This window comes from Nerophis lumbriciformis, linkage group LG22 (assembly GCF_033978685.3).
Source record: "Nerophis lumbriciformis linkage group LG22, RoL_Nlum_v2.1, whole genome shotgun sequence".
In the NCBI taxonomy this organism is placed as follows: Eukaryota; Metazoa; Chordata; class Actinopteri; order Syngnathiformes; family Syngnathidae; genus Nerophis; species Nerophis lumbriciformis.
In genome coordinates, this window is record NC_084569.2 from 34,675,018 (window position 1) to 34,696,296 (window position 21,279).

At 39.1% G+C, this 21,279-nt stretch overlaps 1 protein-coding gene across 6 annotated transcripts in view; it reads left to right on the top strand.

Moving 5' to 3' along the window:
* The window catches only part of hdac5 (histone deacetylase 5), a 187,145-nt gene that overhangs the window by 147,892 nt on the left and 17,974 nt on the right, over window positions 1-21,279 (top strand). For all 6 annotated transcript variants that reach the window (XM_061973770.1, XM_061973766.1, XM_061973767.1 and 3 more), the window contains 5 exons: window positions 8,143-8,250; window positions 10,547-10,740; window positions 10,811-10,929; window positions 11,019-11,214; window positions 16,663-16,774. In XM_061973770.1, coding sequence (XP_061829754.1) covers window positions 8,143-8,250; window positions 10,547-10,740; window positions 10,811-10,929; window positions 11,019-11,214; window positions 16,663-16,774 — 729 coding nt within the window. The remainder of the gene's footprint in view (window positions 1-8,142; window positions 8,251-10,546; window positions 10,741-10,810; window positions 10,930-11,018; window positions 11,215-16,662; window positions 16,775-21,279) is intronic.

Here is a 21,279-nt window from a genome sequence, read left to right on the forward strand (position 1 = left end):
TGAGCCAAGACATCCAGGGGGTTTAGCTCGCTCGTCTGCGGGAACAAACTGCCGCCATTGCTTGCCGTGCTACCGAGGTTCTTTGTCCCTGAATTGCTCACACACTCCGGCAGATTCAATGGGGGTCTGGCGGCAGATTTCTTTGACTTTATCGTTGGAAATGCATCTGCTTTGAGTGTCGCAGGATATCCACACATTCTTGCCATCTCTTTCGTAGCATAGCTTTCGTCGGTAAAGTGTGCGGAACAAACGTCCAATTTCTTGCCACTTTCGCATCTTTGGGCCACTGGTGCAACTTGAATCCGTCCCTGTTCGTGTTGTTACACCCTCCGACAACACACCGACGAGGCATGATGTCTCCAAGGTACGGAAAACAGTCGAAAAAACGGAAAATAACAGAGCTAATTTGACTCGGTGTTTGTAATGTGTTTTAGAAAATTACTTCCTGATGTGACGCTCCGAGAGCGAATAATAGAAAGGCGTTTAATTCGCCAAAATTCACCCATTTAGAGTTCGGAAATTGGTTAAAAAAATATATGGTCTTTTTTCTGCAACATCAAGGTATATATTGACGCTTACATAGGTCTGGTGATAATGTTCCCCTTTAATAAAACATCACTTACTGTATAAGGTCTGATGCCGACTGGATTTTCATATAATCCCATTTACCGTATTTTTCTGAGTATAAGTCGCCCCGGAGTATAAGTCGCACCGGCCGAAAATGCATAATAAAGAAGGAAAAAAACATATAAGTCGCATTTTTTGGGGAAATTTATTTGATAAAAGCCAACACCAAGAATAGACATTTGAAAGGCAATTTAAAATAAATAAAGAATAGTGAACAACAGGCTGAATAAGTGTACGTTATATGAGGCATAAATAACCAACTGGTATGTTAACATAACATATTATGGTAAGAGTCATTTAAATAACTATAACATATAGAACATGCTATACATTTACCAAACAATCTGTCACTCCTAATTGCTAAATCCCATGAAATCTTATACGTCTAGTCTCTTACGTGAATGAGCTAAATAATATTATTTGATATTTTACGGTAATGTGTTAATAATTTCACACATAAGTCGCTCCTGAAAAAAACTGCGACTTATAGTCCGAAAAATACGGTAGGTGAAAAATTTGTCATAATCCTCGTGAAGAAACGGGGTGGGGGGACAAGCAGTGTTTTCGTGTAAATTGCTATCAAAATGTACCAACTTGTCGGAATATCTACCCAGACATCTTATGATCTAGAATAAACTTACAGGAAGCGAGAAAGCAGCAGACCACTCGATGATGTACCGTATTTTTCGGACTATAAGTCGCAGTTTTTTTCATAGTTTATGAAAGTTGCATAATGTTTTTTTCCTTCTTTATTATGCATTTTCGGCAGCTGCGACTTATACTCCGGTGCGACTTATACTCCGAAAAATACGGTAAACATAGGGACACACGGAAGTGATCACGGCGCCAATATAAATAGTTTGTCTGTGTTAGCACTTATAATAACAATATCACTAAAACCAGGTCAATATTCAAGTCACAAAATGTAAATGGAGTATTGTTGGTGGTTTTTGAATGGTTATTTATTGGATTTTATGGGCAAAATAGAGGAGGTCCCACTGGCTCGGCTGTAAGCAGACTTTAATTTACTTTTATTTACAAGTTAGAATGCATTAAAAAAATCCATCCGTCAGTCATGTCTTTTATAATGATTGTGAACGATAGGCAAAATTCCAAAAAAAGTGCAGTTCCCCTTTAAACCTTGGTGCTATTATTATAAATAGTGGCCATGTCTACTTGCTAGTCTGTTTTCCTCACAGCTTAATGCTTTTTCTCATATGTAAATATGACTTGAGGTCATTTGAATTTGAAATATGGGCTTTGCAAAATTGCGAATGGAGATGGGCATAAACCCCAGTGGGTGATTTGAATTGAATTTAGTTATTTTTTTAGACTTTTTGTGATGAAGATGTAGAATGTTTTTCTTCCACAACAGATATAAGCAGGTGACATCTATAATTTGGTTTATTTTTTTAATTTGTGCAATCTCAATGTTTAATTGTATTTAATTGAGTTTTTCTAATGCAGTTTTATCATTTTGATGATTTGTTTTTACTCTTCAGTTTCTCAGTAGTAAGCCCTGAAATGTACCGTATTTTTCGGACTATAAGTCGCAGTTTTTTTCATAGTTTGGCCAGTGCGACTTATATATGTTTTTTTCCTTCTTTATTATGCATTTTCGGCAGGTGCGACTTATACTCCGGTGCGACTTATACTCCGAAAAATACGGTACTTAGCTCATGCAATTATGTTGAAAATCAAGACAACACAGTGGAACTTGTTTAAGTCGGTCCGGTTTATGACAACAACCAGTCTATGTCGGCCAACTCATCAAATTCCGGTCCACCGCGTTCTTATTATCACTAAAAAATGCCAACTTAAGCAAACGTCGCTGTTGTCAACATAACATTTTTGTTATTTCTTTAAAAAGATGGGTCTTTTAGTGACAACAGCAACATAACTACCTTCTAGTTACACTGAATTAAAATGTACCCACAGTGGCTTCCTGTTCAGCGCAAAGCGATCTCCAGAATAAAAGATGTACGCACTTAGGAACACTTTGTTGTCATTGTAGTCTAAACATTTAACACAATTACCCCAGCAGCTCTGTTAGATAAGAATATCACATCACCGTAAATTGGCTAGAATTTCTTGATCCTGTTTCCATGTTAAAAGTTAAAGTACCCATGATTGTGTGTCTGTTGGAAATAAAGGTTCCAATATGAACAACACTCCCAAAGCAGTACACAAGACATTTGTGGCAATAACACAACGATGTAAACAAACTGCACAAATATTATTATTATTATTATATATATGTGTACAGCTCCACTAATGGACATTGGAGTGTTACTTTCAAAGGCAAAATTAAAGTATTGCTAAAAACATAATTTTATATGGGACTTTATTGTATTATATGTATAGTACATGTTCCAAAAAGAAAAAAAGCATAAAACACCACCAGAATTAGAGATATTACAAGTCAAAGTGATGAAGATTAGTGTTAACACTCATGACTTGGTGTAACTAAACATTACCCTATAGCAGAGGTCGGCAACCTTTACCAGTCAAAGAGCCATTTTGACCAGTTTCGCAAATTATAGAAAACAAAGGGAGCCGCAATATTTTTTTGAAATTTTAAATGAAATAACACTGCATACAAAATGTTCTTTTTGCTTTGTGCTATGTATAAACCAAGGGTCTCAGACACGCTGCCCACACCTTTATATGGAATTTGAAAGCAGGTGCGGCACGCGGGTTTTAAATGAATGGCGCTTGCCAGCGTCATGCGTGCCGTGATGGTACAGCGTATAGCACTCACTACAACCAGCATGCCTGATCAGTCACACGTTGTATGGTGTTTCCGCTTGCTCACGTAGGTGACAGCAAGGCATACTTTGTCAACAACCACACAGGTTACACTGACGGTGGCGGTATAAAAAAAACTATAAGACTCTTACTAATAATGCGCCACACTGTGAACCCACACCAAACAAGAATGACAAACACATTTCGGGAGAACATCTGCACAGTAACACAACATAAACACAACAGGACAAATACCCAGAATCCCATGCAGCCCTAACTCTTCCGGGATACATTATACACCCCCGCTACCAAACCCCGCCCACCTCAACCGACGCACAGAGAGAGGGGGAGAGGGGGGGGTTGTTGATGTGTGAGGGAGCAGGGTTGGGGTGGGGGCGGGGTTTGGTGGTAGCAGGGGTGTATAATGTAGCCCGGAAGAGTCAGGGCTGCATGGGATTCTGGGTGTTTGTTCTGTTGTGTTTATGTTGTGTTAAGGTGCAGATGTTCTCCCGAAATGTGTTTGTCATTCTTGTTTGGTTTTGGTTCAAAGTGTGGCGCATTATTAGTAAGAGTGTTAAAGTTGTTTTATATGGTCACCGTCAGTGTAACCTGTGTGGCTGTTGACAAAGTATGCCTTGCTGTCACGTATGTGTTAAAGCAGAAGATGTATATTGTATAACAAGTGTTGAGCTGGCACGCTGTTAATACAGATTGTAGAGATTGCCAAATGTTGTACCATTATAGCACGCCCTTATTATAGCTGTAAGGGTGAAAATCGGTGAATATTAATCCCGGGAGTTTTCTGCGAGAGGCACTGAAATCTGGAAGTCTCACGGGAAAATTGAGGGGTTCAGCAAGTAAGCTGCTGAGCCGCATCAGAGTGATCAAAGAGCCGCATGCGGCTCCGGAGCCGCGGGTTGCCGACCCTTGCCCTATAAGATGAAGGCAATTGCATTGTATTGATATTTGAAATGTATTCAATGTTTATAAATTAATATATAAATATAATACATTTAAAAAAGGGAATAAATATTCAAAATAAGATCATTAAATGAAATCTAGTTTGGTTACGCCAGTGTTTTTCAACCTTTTTTAAGCCAAGGCACATTTTTTGCGTTCAAAAAATCCGGAGGCACACCACCAGCAGAAATCATAAACTCAGTTGACAGTAAAAAGTCGTTGTCGCAATTGTTGGATATGCCTTTAAACCATAACCAAGCATGCATCACTATAGCTCTTGTCTCAAAGTAGGTGTACTGTCACCACCTGTCACATCACGCCATGACTTATTTGGAGTTTTTTTGCTGTTTTCCTGTGTGTAGTGTTTTAGTTCTTGTCTTGCGCTCCTATTTTGGTGGCTTTTTCTCTTTTTTTGGTATTTTCCTGTAGCAGTTTCATGTCTTCCTTTGAGCGATATTTCCCGCATCTACTTTGTTTTAGCAATCAAGAATATTTCAGTTGTTTTTATTCTTCTTTGTGGGGACATTGTTGATTGTCATGTCATGTTTGAATGTACATTGTGGACGCCGTCTTTGCTCCACAGTAAGTTTTTGTTGTCGTCCAGCATTCTGTTTTTGTTTACTTTGTAGCCAGTTCAGTTTTAGTTTCGTTCTGCATAGCCTTCCCTAAGCTTCAATGCCTTTTCTTAGGGGCATTTGCCTTTTGTTTATTTTTGGTTTAAGCATAAGACACCTTTTTACCTGCATTTACAAAGCAATTAGTTACCGGCTGCCACCTACTGATATGGAAGAGTATTACACGGTTACTCTGCCGAGCTTTAGACAGCACCGACACTCAACAACAACAACACATAATTTGCAGACTATAATTACTGGTTTGCAACAATGTTTTTAACCCATATATGTGAAATTAGATAATCTCCCACGGCACACCAGACTGTATCTCACGGCACACTAGTGTGCCGCGGCACAGTGGTTGAAAAACACTGGGTTACGCCATCATGAGCGCAACACAAGGTTGTAAAAGTTTCAACTACAATTCTAAATAAGATGTCCAAAGCAAACTGAAATCAAATACACACAGCTTAAAGATTGATCAATACCTATTTAAATTTAGTAATACATAAATATGATGATTTATCAAAATATAAAAGAAATATACCTGAACGAAACGCTCATGATGGTTACACCAAAAAGTAACGCTATGAATCGCGTTTTTCCAAGTTTTTGGGGCATTTTTATGCTATTTCCAAGCATCTCCTTTTTATTTTCGTTGATTTTAAATGGTCAAACTAATGCATATTATATATGCATGCCCTAGTACAGTGGTCGGCAACCCGTGGCTCCGGAGCCGCATGCGGCTCTTTGATCACTCTGATGCGGCTCAGCAGCTTACTTGCTGAACCCCCCAATTTTCCCATGAGACTTCCGGATTTCAGTGCCTCTCGCAGAAAACTCCCGGGATTAATATTCACCGATTTTCACCCTTACAGCTATAATAAGGGCGTGCCATGATGGTACAACATTTGGCGCTCTCTACAATCTGTATTAACAGAGTGCCAGCCCAACACTTGTTATACTATATACATCTTCTGCTTGCACACGTACGTGACAGCAAGGCATACTTGGTCAACAGCCACACAGGTTACACTGACGGTGGTCATATAAAACAATTTTAACACTCTTACTAATAATGCGCCACACTTTGAACCAAAACCAAACAAGAATGACAAACACATTTCGGGAGAACATCTGCACCTTAACACAACATAAACACAACAGAACAAACACCCAGAATCCCATGCAGCCCTGACTCTTCCGGGCTACATTATACACCCCTGCTAGCACCAAACCCCGCCCCCACCCCAACCCTGCTCCCTCACACATCAACACCCCGGGTCAAATTAGTGCTCAAAGAGGCGGTGCCAAATACGCGGGCCCTACCAACGCTGCTTGCAGCTAAAGTGTCCCAATACTTTTGTCTACTTTTAGTCTGAAGTGTCCCAAGACTTTTGTCTAGTGTACCTACCTTGTCTGCATTGTGTGGGCATGTTGGTGCTTCCTGCTTTTGAGCAGCCATCTTAAAAAAACAGCACCGCAGCAGCATCAGTGCAGCGGGTCTTTGAAGGGTCATAAAATCAAAACCGGAGCAGGTATCACAACTCTTTCACCAACTTTTAATCAGAAGGGTTCAATCTCTCTCCTGTGTTAGTTTGAAGCCGAAACAACAAACGCGCTCAGAGGAGATAATGTTTGAAGAAAGGTGACGGGTTTTTACAAAAATGTTGTGTTGAAGGGGGAATAGCAAACTTCCTGTATATTTTTGCTGGGGGTTGTCAATTTATGAAATGTAGGTCTAAGTGAGACCTACGGAGAGGTTTTCGTTTCATGTCTCTCCGACCTTCCCAGTGGGAGTTACAGGCAGTTGTGTCAGTTTTTTCATCCGAGGAGCAGTTTTTTGTGCGTTTTATTAAAAAATTGCCGTAGAGCACAATTTCGAGATTTGTTTTTTTATTTTATTTTATTAGATCACACTTTTTGGCAGTCCAGATGTGTGCGTTCAGTTTGGTGAGTTTTGAAGCATGTTAAGGGGGTCAAATTACAGCTCAAAGAGGCAAAAGTGACTGTTTTTAGTACTTTTTTGTCTTGAAGGGGGAATTGCCAACTTCCTGTTGATTTTAGCCCAAGGATATACAATTATGAGAACTAGGTCTAAGTCAGACCTACATAGAGGTTTTTGTTTCATGTCTCTCCGACCTTCCTAGTGGGAGTTACAGGCAGTCTGTTTTTTTTTTTTCCTAGGGGGCGCTAGAGCGCAATTTTGATATTTGCGGTTCGGTTTTTTTATTAAAAGGTAATTTTCGCAGGTCCTGATGTGTGGGTCAAATATGGTGAGCTTTTTGTTCTATAATTTGTGAAACTGGTCAAAATGGCTCTTTGACTGGTAAAGGTTGCCGACCCCTGCCCTAGTAGACAAAAAAAAGTCATATTTATTTTGATTGTTACATTTTGAAGTACATTTGTGCAGGTGGGTGCGAATGTACCCATTACCAGAGCTGTACACATATAGTATTGCCCATTCTTCTTATGTCTCAGGCAAAAGTGAAAAGTAAATGTGCAAGCAATGTCTAATTTCAGTTTTAGTTATGTTGAGAAGCGCAAGTCAACCAGTCCAAGGAGGGTAGATTAAAAGCGTTCCACTCTAGTTTTTTTTGAAAAGGTATTTTCCCACAAAAAATATTTGGTTGGTTTGACTTCTAAAAAAAAAAAAAAAAAAAAGTGGGTCTTCTACTCCTTTTTAGCCATGTTGAATTGTGCAAATCATATTGTGTTCGCTATTGTACTTTTGTTAAGCGTGATAGAAATAAGCTAAACTACGACCTAATAATGACCATGGGGGAAATGTAAGTCGCAGGGCGAGACCAGTTGAGAACCCTTGACTTAACAATAATTGGCTTCGAGCAAGGCGGTTGTGCTGTCAGTGGGTTAGCTGGAGAGCAGAGCGCTATGCCCGGCTGACCTCTTGAGCCACTTTGTTACCAGCAGATAAATCGGTTTCTCTGAGATACTGTGGGAGAGATGAACACGAGCTGAAACAGACTCAATAGCTGCTGCTGTAATTCCTGTCCTTTTATTGTATTATTAGAACTGTCACAAATGTTTTACAAAGTATAACCCAAAACCAGAAATTGCCTTGTCATTTAATATATTTTTTTGATATGATTAACTGGCATTGTTGAATGTTCAAATATGATAAATATTTGTAATTAAGTATTTTTTGTTGGCTTTTTTCTTTTTACCGGGGTAGGACATGATGGAGAGACTCCACCATCGGGCGCTCATTCTGCCCATTCCTCGCTATTGCAACATGTGCTACTACTGGAGCAGGCCAGACAGCAGACCGCTATGCTATCCGGTACACACATAACACACATGCACAACAATGTTGATGCCTCTACAGTTTAAAAAAAATGGTGTCCACACTGCAAAAAGTCAGTGTTCAAAAACAAGGGAAAAAAATACAAAAATGAGGGGTATTTTACTTGAACTAAGCAAAATTATCTGCCAATAGAACAAGAAAATTTGGCTTGTCAAGACTTTCCAAAACAAGTAAAATGAGCTAACTTCAATGAACCCAAAAATACCTTAAAATAAGTATATTTTCACTAACAAGTGCACTTTTCTTGATAGAAAAAAAAATATGAGACCTTTTTGCTCAAAATGTTGAAAAATATTCTTAAAGGGGAACATTATCACAATTTCAGAAGGGTTAAAACCATTAAAAATCAGTTCCCAGTGGCTTATTTTATTTTTCGAAGTTTTTTTCAAAATGTTACTCATCACGCAATATCCCTAAAAAAAGCTTCTAAGTGCCTGATTTTAACCATCGTTATATACACCCGTCCATTTTCCTGTGACGTCACATAGTGATGCCAATACAAACAAACATGGCGGTTAGAACAGCAAGGTATAGCGACATTAGCTCGGATTCAGACTCGGATTTCAGCGGCTTAAGCGATTCAACAGATTCCGCATGTATTGAAACGGATGGTTGTAGTGTGGAGGCAGGTAGAGAAAACGAAATTGAAGAAGAAACTGAAGCTATTGAGCCATATCGGTTTGAACCGTATGCAAGCGAAAACGACGAAAACGACACGACAGCCAGCGACACGGGAGAAAGCGAGGACGAATTCGGCGACGGCCTTCTAACCAACGATTGGTATGTGTTTGTTTGGCATTAAAGGAAACTAACAACTATGAACTAGGTTTACAGCATATGAAATACATTTGGCAACAACATGCACTTTGAGAGTGCAGACAGCCCAGTTTTCATCAATTAATATATTCTGTAGACATACCCTCATCCGCTCTCTTTTCCTGAAAGCTGATCTGTCCAGTCCAGTTGGAAATGCATCTGCTTTGAGTGTCGCAGGATATCCACACATTCTTGCCATCTCTGTCGTAGCATAGCTTTCGTCGGTAAAGTGTGCGGAACAAACGTCCAATTTCTTGCCACTTTCGCATCTTTGGGCCACTGGTGCAACTTGAATCCGTCCCTGTTCGTGTTGTTACACCCTCCGACAACACACCGACGAAGCATGATGTCTCCAAGGTACGGAAAACAGTCGAAAAAACGGAAAATGACAGAGCTGATTTGACTCGGTGTTTGAGAAAATGGCGGATTGCTTCCCGATGTGACGCCACGTTTTGACGTCATCGCTCCGAGAGCGAATATTAGAAAGGCGTTTAATTCGCCAAAATTCACCCATTTAGAGTTCGAAAATCGGTCCAAAAAAAATATGGTCTTTTTTCTGCAACATCAAGGTATATATTGACGCTTACATAGGTCTGGTGATAATGTTCCCCTTTAATTTAAGTAAATGCTAGTGCCATTATCTTGACATAATGATATGCGCTCGGCATTACATTTCTTGAAACCAGCAAACTTATACTAAAAACTAGTTTATTGTTCTTAATGGAAAGGCAACAAGGCAACCGCTTGTTACTCTCGGGGTCTCCTAGCCCCTCAGGCAAATCACATGGTCTAAAAATGCATTTTTCCATCGATAACATGACATCATCGCACCAAGTGCGTGCTCTTTCAGTCAATTAGTGCGCATATATACAGCCCGGCCCCTGGCAAAACAATTTTTAATTGTAATTTTGAAGAATTCATCTGAATGTGCATGAACTATTTCTGTTCAAAATTGTTTGAAATGTCAAATGTTTAAATATTAACTGTCAGTTTACCGTACTGTGCCAACTGTACTACTATATGATTACGTATTTTCTAGTGTTTCATTTAAAATAAAACAGAAAAGTCAATTTGGCTGTCATATGATTTAATTATGAGACACAATTGTCTCTTACATGCTTGAAATAAGAAATTATTACTTTAAAAAAGTAGTTTTATACTTGTGAGTGTTGATGACACAGCTTTGCAACACTTGCTATTCTAGTTTCAAGCATGTTTTACTCAATATAGGTCATCAAATCTCAGCAACAAGCTGTAATATCTTACTGAGATCATTTAGGACCAAAACACTTAAAACAAGTAAAACACTAACATAAAATCTGCTTAGTGAGAAGAATCATCTTATCAGACAGAAAATAAGCAAATATCACCCTTATTTGAGATATTTCATCTTACTTAGATTTCACTTTTTGCAGTGCACCTGACTAATGAATGTTTTGACTTTCCACCCAATCAGTCCCCATTTACAGCCAGTCGCCCCTGGTTACGGCAGAGAGAGGCGTGTCCAGCGGCATGCGATCAGTCAACAAGCTGCCTCGTCATCGACCGCTGGCTCGTACCCAGAGTGCACCTTTACCCCAATCGCCCCAGGCCCTCCAGCAACTGGTGGTTCAGCAGCAACATCAGCATTTTCTGGAGAAACATTACAAGGTACACACACGACCACACATCTACCGGCTATTTGTTCATGCTCTAGCATCACTTAACTTGTATACTGTAGATGCTTTCCAAGGGGTCGGACCTTCCCAGGCCGCCTCCCACCCATCCCGAGGAGACTGAGGAAGAGCTAACCGAGACCAATGACATGCAGGAAGACGACGTAGGCACAAGCATTCACAGGTGATCACCACCCAAGCCACGTATTCAGTGTCCATTTGTATTTACGTAGTGCAAACACTCATTTCGAAAGCATTTTTTTGACCAACCAGACTTCAGAAGGAGGGTTCTGACGACAGCACAACAACCTCGGAGCGACATAGTGCGCATTCAAAGAGCGAGGAGGAGCGAGGAGTTGTGCACGTGAAAGGGGAGAGTACAGAGAGTGAACTCGATGAAGAGGATGAGGAAGACGATGTTATCCAGCTGGGGGAAGGTGATGAAGACAGCAAGGGGAGCTCCTCTCAGGTTTGAGCCTGTTTAAAAAAAAAAGAAAAAAAGAAATAAGGAAAATAATCTTTGACTTTAACTCATCAAGTCCTGATTCATAGTGTTCTTCTAATTGCTAAAAAAGTGCCCACTCAAGTTACAAACCCCGTTTCCATATGAGTTGGGAAATTGTGTTAGATGTAAATATAAACGGAATACAATGATTTGCAATTCATTTTTAACCCATATTCAGTTGAATATGCTACAAAGACAACATATTTGATGTTCAAACTGATAAAAAAAATGTTTTTTGCAAATAATCATTAACTTTAGAATTTGATGCCAGCAACACGTGACAAAGAAGTTGGGAAAGGTGGCAATAAATACTGATAAAGTTGAGGAATGCTCATCAAACACTTATTTGGAACATCCCACAGGTGAACAGGCAAATTGGGAACAGGTGGGTGCCATGATTGGGTATAAAAGTAGATTCCATGAAATGCTCAGTCATTCGCAAACAAGGATGGGGCGAGGGTCACCACTTCGTCAACAAAAGTGAGCAAATTGTTGAACAGTGTAAGAAAAACCTTTCTCAACCAGCTATTGCAAGGAATTTAGGGATTTCACCATCTACGGTCCGTAATATCATCAAAGGGTTCAGAGAATCTGGAGAAATCACTGCACGTAAGCAGCTAAGCCCGTGACCTTCGATCCCTCAGGCTGTACTGCATCAACAAGCGACATCAGTGTGTAAAGGATATCACCACATGGGCTCAGGAACACTTCAGAAACCCACTGTCAGTAACGACAATTGGTCGCTACATCTGTAAGTGCAAGATAAAACTCTCCTATGCAAGGCGAAAACCATTTATCAACAACACCCAGAAACGCCGTCGGCTTCGCTGGGCCTGAGCTCATCTAAGATGGACTGATACAAAGGGGAAAAGTGTTCTGTGGTCTGACGAGTCCACATTTCAAAATTGTTTTTGGAAACTGTGGACGTCGTGTCCTCCGGACCAAAGAGGAAAAGAACCATCCGGATTGTTATAGGCGCAAAGTTGAAAAGCCAGCATCTGTGATGGTATGGGGGTGTATTAGTGCCCAAGACATGGGTAACTTACACATCTGTGAAGGCGCCATTAATGCTGAAAGGTACATACAGGTTTTGGAGCAACATATGTTGCCATCCAAGCAACGTTACCATGGACGCCCCTGCTTATTTCAGCAAGACAATGCCAAGCCACGTGTTACATCAACGTGGCTTCATAGTAAAAGAGTGTGAGTACTAGACTGGCCTGCCTGTAGTCCAGACCTGTCTCCCATTGAAAATGTGTGGCGCATTATGAAGCCTAAAATACCACAACAGAGACAATCGGACTGTTGAACAACTTAAGCTGTACATCAAGCAAGAATGGGAAAGAATTCCACCTGAGAAGCTTAAAAAATGTGTCTCCTCAGTTCCCAAACGTTTACTGAGTGTTGTTAAAAGGAAAGGCCATGTAACGCAGTGGTGAACATGCCCTTTCCCAACTACTTTGGCACGTGTTGCAGTCATGAAATTCTAAGTTAATTATTATTTGCAAAAAAAAAAAATAAAGTTTATGAGTTTGAACATCAAATATCTTGTCTTTACAATTGAATATGGGTTGAAAAGGATTTGCAAATTATTGTATTCCATTTATATTTACATTTAACACAATTTCCCAACTCATATGGAAATGGGGTTTGTACATACATGGCTGACCGCTTTTGTCGACATACAATATGAGACCAAAAAAAAAAAACGGTGTCGTAGTATTGTTCATTTACTTTTCCTAGCGAAGCAGCGTGAAATGACGACAACAACAACATAATTACTGTCTACTTACACAATAATAATAGTGTAACCCTATTATTTGGTCTCTCACCAACTTCGGCGGCTGTGGGTTGAAGGCGGGATACAGTTGAGTTGTTTAGAACAGTGTTTATCAACCACTGTGCCGCGGCACACTAGTGTACCGTGAGACATTGTTTGGTGTGCCGTGGGAAATTATGCAATTTCGCCTAATTGGTTGGAAAAGTGTTCTTTTGCAAACCAATAATTAAAATCCGCAAACAATGTGCCGTTGTAGAGTGTCTGTGCTGTCTGGAGATCAGCAGCGTAACCATGTAATGCTTTTCCGTACCAGTAGGTGGCAGCAGGTAGCTCATGGCCTTATAAGTCTACTTTGAGACAAGAGAATTACTGATGATTATGATTTGAAGTCATATCGAACAATTGCGTCAGGTATTTGATGAGAACGACTTTATATTGTCAATATAGGCTGTTGAGTTTCGTTTTTAACATTTTCGGCTGGTGGTGTCATGTATTGGTTACTCGGGTCACAGTACAATACCGGAACCATTTTCCTAAACCACCAACTCGGCGAGTCTACATAAAAGTAAGCAAATGTGAGGAAAACCTATAAGAGTTAAGCTTTTACCAAAGGCAGAAATCGTAAATGAAGCTTTCAGCACATACACAATGTTGACATTTATACTTGTATTTTGATAAGGACGGGGAAAAACATGCGTACTTGTAAACTACGCAAATGAGAACGGGATGTTTCTTGCAGCTATCAGCATAGCCATCTTTGTCTCGGCATATGTTACACCTTCGGGTCTCCATTTAGCAAGGTGGCCCATAATACTGCGTTGCCGCAGCCTTGTGCTTCTCTGACCGTTCATGAGTGACTATAACCATTCGGCCAACCGTGTTATGGGTTATAGATAAACCTATGGATAACAGAGACATATATAATAGTCTCCTTTTCAGGTGAGAGAGGACGCTAAAGGCAGTGCCTTTAAAGCACGCCCCCGATATTGTTTGTACGGCTGGAAATTTTGGACATTACTACTTGCCGTAGTTTTGGAGCAATGCATGATGGGAATCCAGATGTTGTGTGTCAGTGTGTTAACTTGCCGGCTGGAATAAACACACGCTGAGAAATAGCTCCGTGCCTGCCTACTTTATGGGTTATAGATAAACCTATGGATAACGGAGACATATATAATAGTCTCCTTTTCAGGTGAGAGAGGACGCTAAAGGCAGTGCCTTTAAGGCACGCCCCCAATATTGTTTGTCCGGCTGGAAATTTTGGACATTACTACTTGCCGTAGTTTTGAAGTAATGCATGATGGGAACCCGGATGTTGTGTGTCAGTGTGTTAAAGGGGAACATTATCACAATTTCAGAATTGTTAAAACCATTAAAAATCAGTTCCCAGTGGCTTATTATATTTATCAAAGTTTTTTTCAAAATTTTACCCATCACGCAATATCCCTAAAAAAAGCTTCAAAGTGCCTGATTTTTCCCACCTGTCCATTTTCCTGTGACGTCACATAGTGAATCCAACACAAACAAACATGGCGGAAAGAACAGCAAGCTATAGCGACATTAGCTCGGATTCAGACTCGGATTTCAGCGGCTTAAGCGATTCAACAGATTACGCATGTATTGAAACGGATGGCTGTAGTGTGGAGGCAGGTAGCGAAAACGAAATTGAAGAAGAAACTGAAGCTATTGAGCCATATCGGTTTGAACCGTATGCAAGCAAAACCCACGAAAACGACACGACAGCCAGCGACACGGGAGAAAGCGAAGACGAATTCGGCGATCGCCTTCTAACCAACGATTGTTATGTGTTTGTTTGGCATTAAAGGAAACTAACATCTATGAACTAGGTTTACAGCATATGAAATACATTTGGCAACAACATGTACTTTGAGAGTGCAGACAGCCCAATTTTCATCAATTAATATATTCTGTAGACATACCCTCATGTCAGCAGGCCAAGGAAGCTAGGGTCGATATTCTTCTTTTGATCATCTTCGGGACGGTGTGAGCCAAGACATCCAGGGGGTTTAGCTCGCTCGTCTGCAGGAACAAACTGCCCCATTGCTTGCCGTGCTACCGAGGTCCTTTGTCCCTGAATTGCTCACACACTCCGGCAGATTCAATGGGGGTCTGGCGGCAGATTTCTTTGACTTTATCGTTGGAAATGCATCTGCTTTGAGTGTCGCAGGATATCCACACATTCTTGCCATCTCTGTCGTAGCATAGCTTTCGTCGGTAAAGTGTGCGGAACAAACGTCCAATTTCTTCCCACTTTCGCATCTTTGGGCCACTGGTGCAACTTGAATCCGTCCCTGTTTGTGTTGTTGCACCTTCCGACAACATACCGACGAGGCATGATGTCTCCAAGGTACGGAAAACAGTCGAAAAAACGGAAAATAACAGAGCTGATTTGACTCGGTGTTTGATAAAATGGCGGATTGCTTCCCGATGTGAAGTCACGTTGTGACGTCATCGCTCCGAGAGCGAATATTAGAAAGGCGTTTAATTCGCCAAAATTCACCCATTTAGAGTTCGGAAATCGGTTAAAAAAATATATGGTCTTTTTTCTGCAACATCAAGGTATATATTGACGCTTACATAGGTCTGGCGATAATGTTCCCCTTTAACGTGCCGGCTGGAATAAACACACGCTGAGAAATAGCTCCGTGCCTGCCTACTTTATGGGTTATAGATAAACCTATGGATAACGGAGACATATATAATAGTCTCCTTTTCAGGTGAGAGAGGACGCTAAAGGCAGTGCCTTTAAGGCACGCCCCCAAAATTGTTGTCCGGCTGGAAATCGGGAGAAATTCGGGAGAATGGTTGTCCCGGGAGATTTTCGGGAGAGGCACTGAAATTCGGGAGTCTCCCGGAAAATTCGGGAGGGTTGGCACGAATGAATACGTTACGTTAGAAGTCTGACAGCATGAGCCTGCAACATCTTTCTTGAGATTGTAATCCACATCGTAGGAGTAATTGCAATTTGTATATATTATATATAATAATATTTAACCAAATAGATTTACCACATCCCACAAGTTCTGAGTGACTCACGAGACCATAGAAGGTTTGACATTTTGCAGAATGGAATTTGTTTATGAATTGTACACCGTCACATTGCTTAGTGCCTTTTTGACACGCGTAGATACACACACACAGTCAATTATATAGTATAAACCCTTGTCAGTATAAGAAGCAACCAGACAAATTATTTTCATTCTATGCTGGTGAAAAAGCCAAGAGTCTTGCAGCTGGGTGTCTGGTCAAACGACTCTTTGAAACACGCACACACAAACTTCATTTGACGCTGCATTGACATCACCAGCTGGTGACTCAACCACTGGACTCATTGGTGTGTGCGCGCATATGTTTGTGTGTGTGTGTGTGTGTGTTTCAGAATCTCTGCGTCTTCAAGTGTGTGCTTTTGTGTCCACCCACACATGATGACTCACACAGTTCACAGGAGGGAGCACAGCAATATTCCTTATGTATAGTCTGTATAGAACTGCACAAACCTTCATGTCTATTCACACACCTTTTGAATACTTCAAAATGAAAAGATATTCTGAAAACTTTCAAAGCAAAACACTTTAACCTTCTATTTTGAATTTCTCTCACCTTCCCATCAGGCCTTGCCGCAGATGGGTGTGTTCTCCTCCTCGTTAGCTCACAGACCTCTGGGAAGAGCACAATCTTCTCCTGCATCAACTGTCAATCCGGTTAAACATCTCTTCACTACAGGTCAGTACTATGTGTGCAGTAATTGAAAGTAATTATTCCATGTCGCTTAACAACAGGAAGAAGATGCTCACCAAATGTCAATATCCCCCTGAAGTAGTGTATCTAGAGCAGGGGTGCTCACACTTTTTCTGCAGGCGAGCTACTTTTCAATTGATCAAGTCGTGAGGATCTACCTCATTCATATATATAATTTATATTTACTTATTTATGAAATATATGTTTTTGTTAACAAGTTAAAGGTGTTCAATGATAATACAAGCATGTTTAACACATATAGTTAATATTGTTAACAAGTTAAAGGTGTTTAATGATAATACAAGCATGTTTAATACATATAGTTAGTATTGTTAACAAGTTAAAGGTGTTTAATGATAATGCAAGCATGTTTAACACATATAGTTAATATTGTTAATAAGTTAAAGGTGTTTACGATAATGCAAGCATGTTTAACACATATAGTTAATATTGTTAACAAGTTAAAGATGTTTAATGATAATACACGCATGTTTAACACATATAGCTAATATTGTTAATAAATTAAAGGTGTTTAATGATAATACAAGAATGTTTAACACTTATAGTTAATATTGTTAACAAGTTAAAGGTGTTTAAAGATAATACAAGCATGTTTAACACTTAAAGTTAATATTGGTAATAAGTTAAAGGTGTTTAAAGATAATACAAGCATGTTTAACACATATAGTTAATATTGTTAACAACTTAAAGGTGGTTAAAGATAATACAAGCATGTTTAACACATATAGTTAATATTGTTAACAACTTAAAGGTGGTTAAAGATAATACAAGCATGTTTAACACATATAGTTAATATTGTTAACAACTTAAAGGTGGTTAAAGATAATACAAGCATGTTTAACACATATAGTTAATATTGTTAACAAGTTAAAGATGTTTAATGATAATGCAAGCATGTTTAACACATATAGTTAATATTGTTAACAAGTTTAAGGTGTTTAATGATAATATAAGCATGTTTAACACATATAGTTAATATTGTTAATAAGTTAAAGGTGTTTAAAGATAATACAAGCATGTTTAACACATATAGTTAATATTGTTAACAAGTTAAAGGTGTTTAATGATAATACAAGCATGTTTAACACATATAGTTAATATTGTTAATAAGTTAAAGGTGTTTAAAGATAATACAAGCATGTTTAACACATATAGTTAATATTGTTAATAAGTTAAAGGTGTTTAAAGATAATACAAGCATGTTTAACACATATAGTTAATATTGTTAATAAGTTAAAGGTGTTTAAAGATAATACAAGCATGTTTAACACATATAGTTAATATTGTTAACAACTTAAAGGTGGTTAAAGATAATACAAGCATGTTTAACACATATAGTTAATATTGTTAACAAGTTAAAGGTGTTTAAAGATAATACAAGCATGTTTAACACATATAGTTAATATTGTTAACAAGTTAAAGGTGTTTAATGATAATACAAGCATGTTTAACACATATAGTTAATATTGTTAATAAGTTAAAGGTGTTTAAAGATAATACAAGCATGTTTAACACATAGATTCCTTTCTTTCATGAAGACAAGAATATAAGTTGGTGTATTACCTGATTCTGATGACTTGCATTGATTGGAATCAGACAGTGGTGCTGATAACGTCCGCATTTTCGAATGGAGGAGAAAAAAGTCCTCCTTTCTGTCCAATACCACATGAAAGTGGTTGGTTTTTGGCATCTTATTTATCCAGCTTCCGTACTCCTTTGTATACACTTTACAAGAAATACGTTGTCGGCAAACTCCGTAGCTTGCTAGCTTGTGCACGCCAGCTTTCTGAGACTCTTATTTTGTTAGCGCAGGCAGGATGAAGCAGAGCTTTTATTGTGCAACTGTGCAGTCGGTCTTTGGAGTTTTGACGACAGGTACGGCGCCAGAGTCTGTTGAAATAAAGTGTTTCTCGCCTTCCTGTCGGTAATTTTAATGAGCTGGCAGCAGCCAGCGTCATCTCAGAAGACCCTCGGGTGCCGTGAATGTCAATTAAGTGATGAAAGTGACGTCATAGTGAAGATTTATGATCGCTCATTTTTAGGACTATTTTTTTAATGCCTGGCTGGTGATCGACTGACACACCCTCCACGATCGACCGGTAGCTCGCAATCGACGTAATGAGAACCCCTGATCTACAGTATGTAGCCTAACCTATTAGATGGTTTTCCAAATGTATTTTAATAAGTTCCGGAGGGGCTAGGACGCGCGCGTGTGTTTTTGCTTTATCATGCTTCAAACCCCGCTTCGCAAAGCTGTGCACTACAAAACGTGCAAATTGTAGCCTGACTTCCTGTGTCGCAGGATATCCACACATTCTTGCCGTCTCTGTCGTAGCATAGCTTTCGTCGGTAAAGTGTGCGGAACAAACGTCCAATTTCTTGCCACTTTTGCATCTTTGGGCCACTGGTGCAACTTGAATCCGTCCCTGTTCGTGTTGTTACACCCTCCGACAACACACCGACGAGGCATGATGTCTCCAAGGTACGGAAAACAGTCGAAAAAACGGAAAATAACAGAGCTGATTTGACTCAGTGTAATGTGTTTTAAAAAATGGCGGATTGCTTCCCGATCTGACGTCACTTTGTGACGTCATCGCTCCGAGAGCGAATAATAGAAAGGCGTTTAATTCGCCAAAATTCACCCATTTAGAGTTCGGAAATCGGTTAAAAAAATATATGGTCTTTTTTCTGCAACATCAAGGTATATATTGACGCTTACATAGGTCTGGTGATAATGTTCCCCTTTAAGGTTTTATGGTGATTTTAGTGGTCGAAGGGCATGGTATCACCCACACACTTTTCTTTGTGTAATCACCAGTGTTGGGTTAGTTACTGAAAACCAGTAACTAGTTAGTTACTAGTTACTTTATTTCAAAAGTAACTCAGTTACTAACTCAGTTACTTACACCAAAAAGTAATGCGTTACTGTGAAAAGTAACTATTTAGTTACTTATATATATATATATATATTTTTTTTTTTTAAGGCCCCCTTTAATGGCCTTTTAGCCTTCATTTCAGTACTGTTATTGCAGTGGAGAATAATACAATCTGTTGATCAACTTGACATGCATTTGCATCACTGAACTCTGCTAAGCAATGTGCTCTACATACAACACACAAAGACAAAGATATGTTTCAAAGGGCCAATTTATTTCAGGCCAGAAAAAATTTACAAAACTATTTTAAATAGCTGCAACATAACATACATAAGTAACAAACAGCATAATAACAACATAGCTGTAAACCAAGCAAGGCACACACTACATACACAAAGCCTAACCAGGCGTTTTTTTCTGAAATAAAATCATGTCTGAAGCCCAGAACACTCTGCACATTTCCCCAGTTTTAGTTTAGAGATAAGGAAAGATTGGCCTGGCCCACTAGCATCCCTCTTTATGTTTGAACTTTATAGTCTATACATTTAGAGTGATGTGATAATCAAACACTCTAGAAGTCTAGAATGAAAGAGTATATTAGACAATTGACAAGAGTGTGTGTACCTTCAGTGCACAGTGCCTCGTTAAAATCCAGCCACTGTTGCTTAGGAAGTGAAGTGTGTCTCTCTTTACTTCATACTTGCCAACCTTGAGACCTCCGATTTCGGGAGGTGGGGGGCGGGGGCGTGGTGTGGTTGGGGGCGTGGTTAAGAGGGGAGGAGTATATGTACAGCTAGGATTCACCAAGTCAAGTATTTCATATATATATATATATATATACATATATATATATATATATATGTATGTATATATATATATATATATATATATATATGTATATATATATATATGTATGTGTGTGTGTATATATATATATATATATATATATATATATATATATATATATATATATATATATATATATATATATATATATATATATATATAAAGAAATACTAAGTCAAGTATTTCATATATATATATATATATATATATATATATATATATATATATATATAAATAAAATAAATACTTGAATTTCAGTGTTCATTGATTTACACATATACACACACATAACACTCATCTACTCATTGTTGAGTTAAGGGTTGAATTGTCCATCCTTGTTCTATTTGTCACTATTTTTCTAACCATGCTGAACACCCTCACTGATGATGCATTGCTGTGTGGCACGCAAAAAGTGCCTTCATCAAATGCACTAGATGGCAGTATTGTCCTGTTTAAGAATGTCACAACATTGCTCTTTACGGCAGACGAACTGCTTTACGGTAGACGAAATGCTGTAGTTGTGTGTTGTTACCGTGCTGGGAGGACGTTAATGAAACCGCCTAACAATAAACCCACATAAGAAACCAAGAACTCGCCCTCGATCATTCTACAGTTATAACGTGATTGGGCAGGTACGCTGTTTATATTGTGTGCCTGAATTTTGGGAGATTCTCGGGAGAAAATTTGTCCCGGGAGGTTTTCGGGAGAGGCGCTGAATTTCGGGAGTCTCCCGGAAAATCCGGGAGG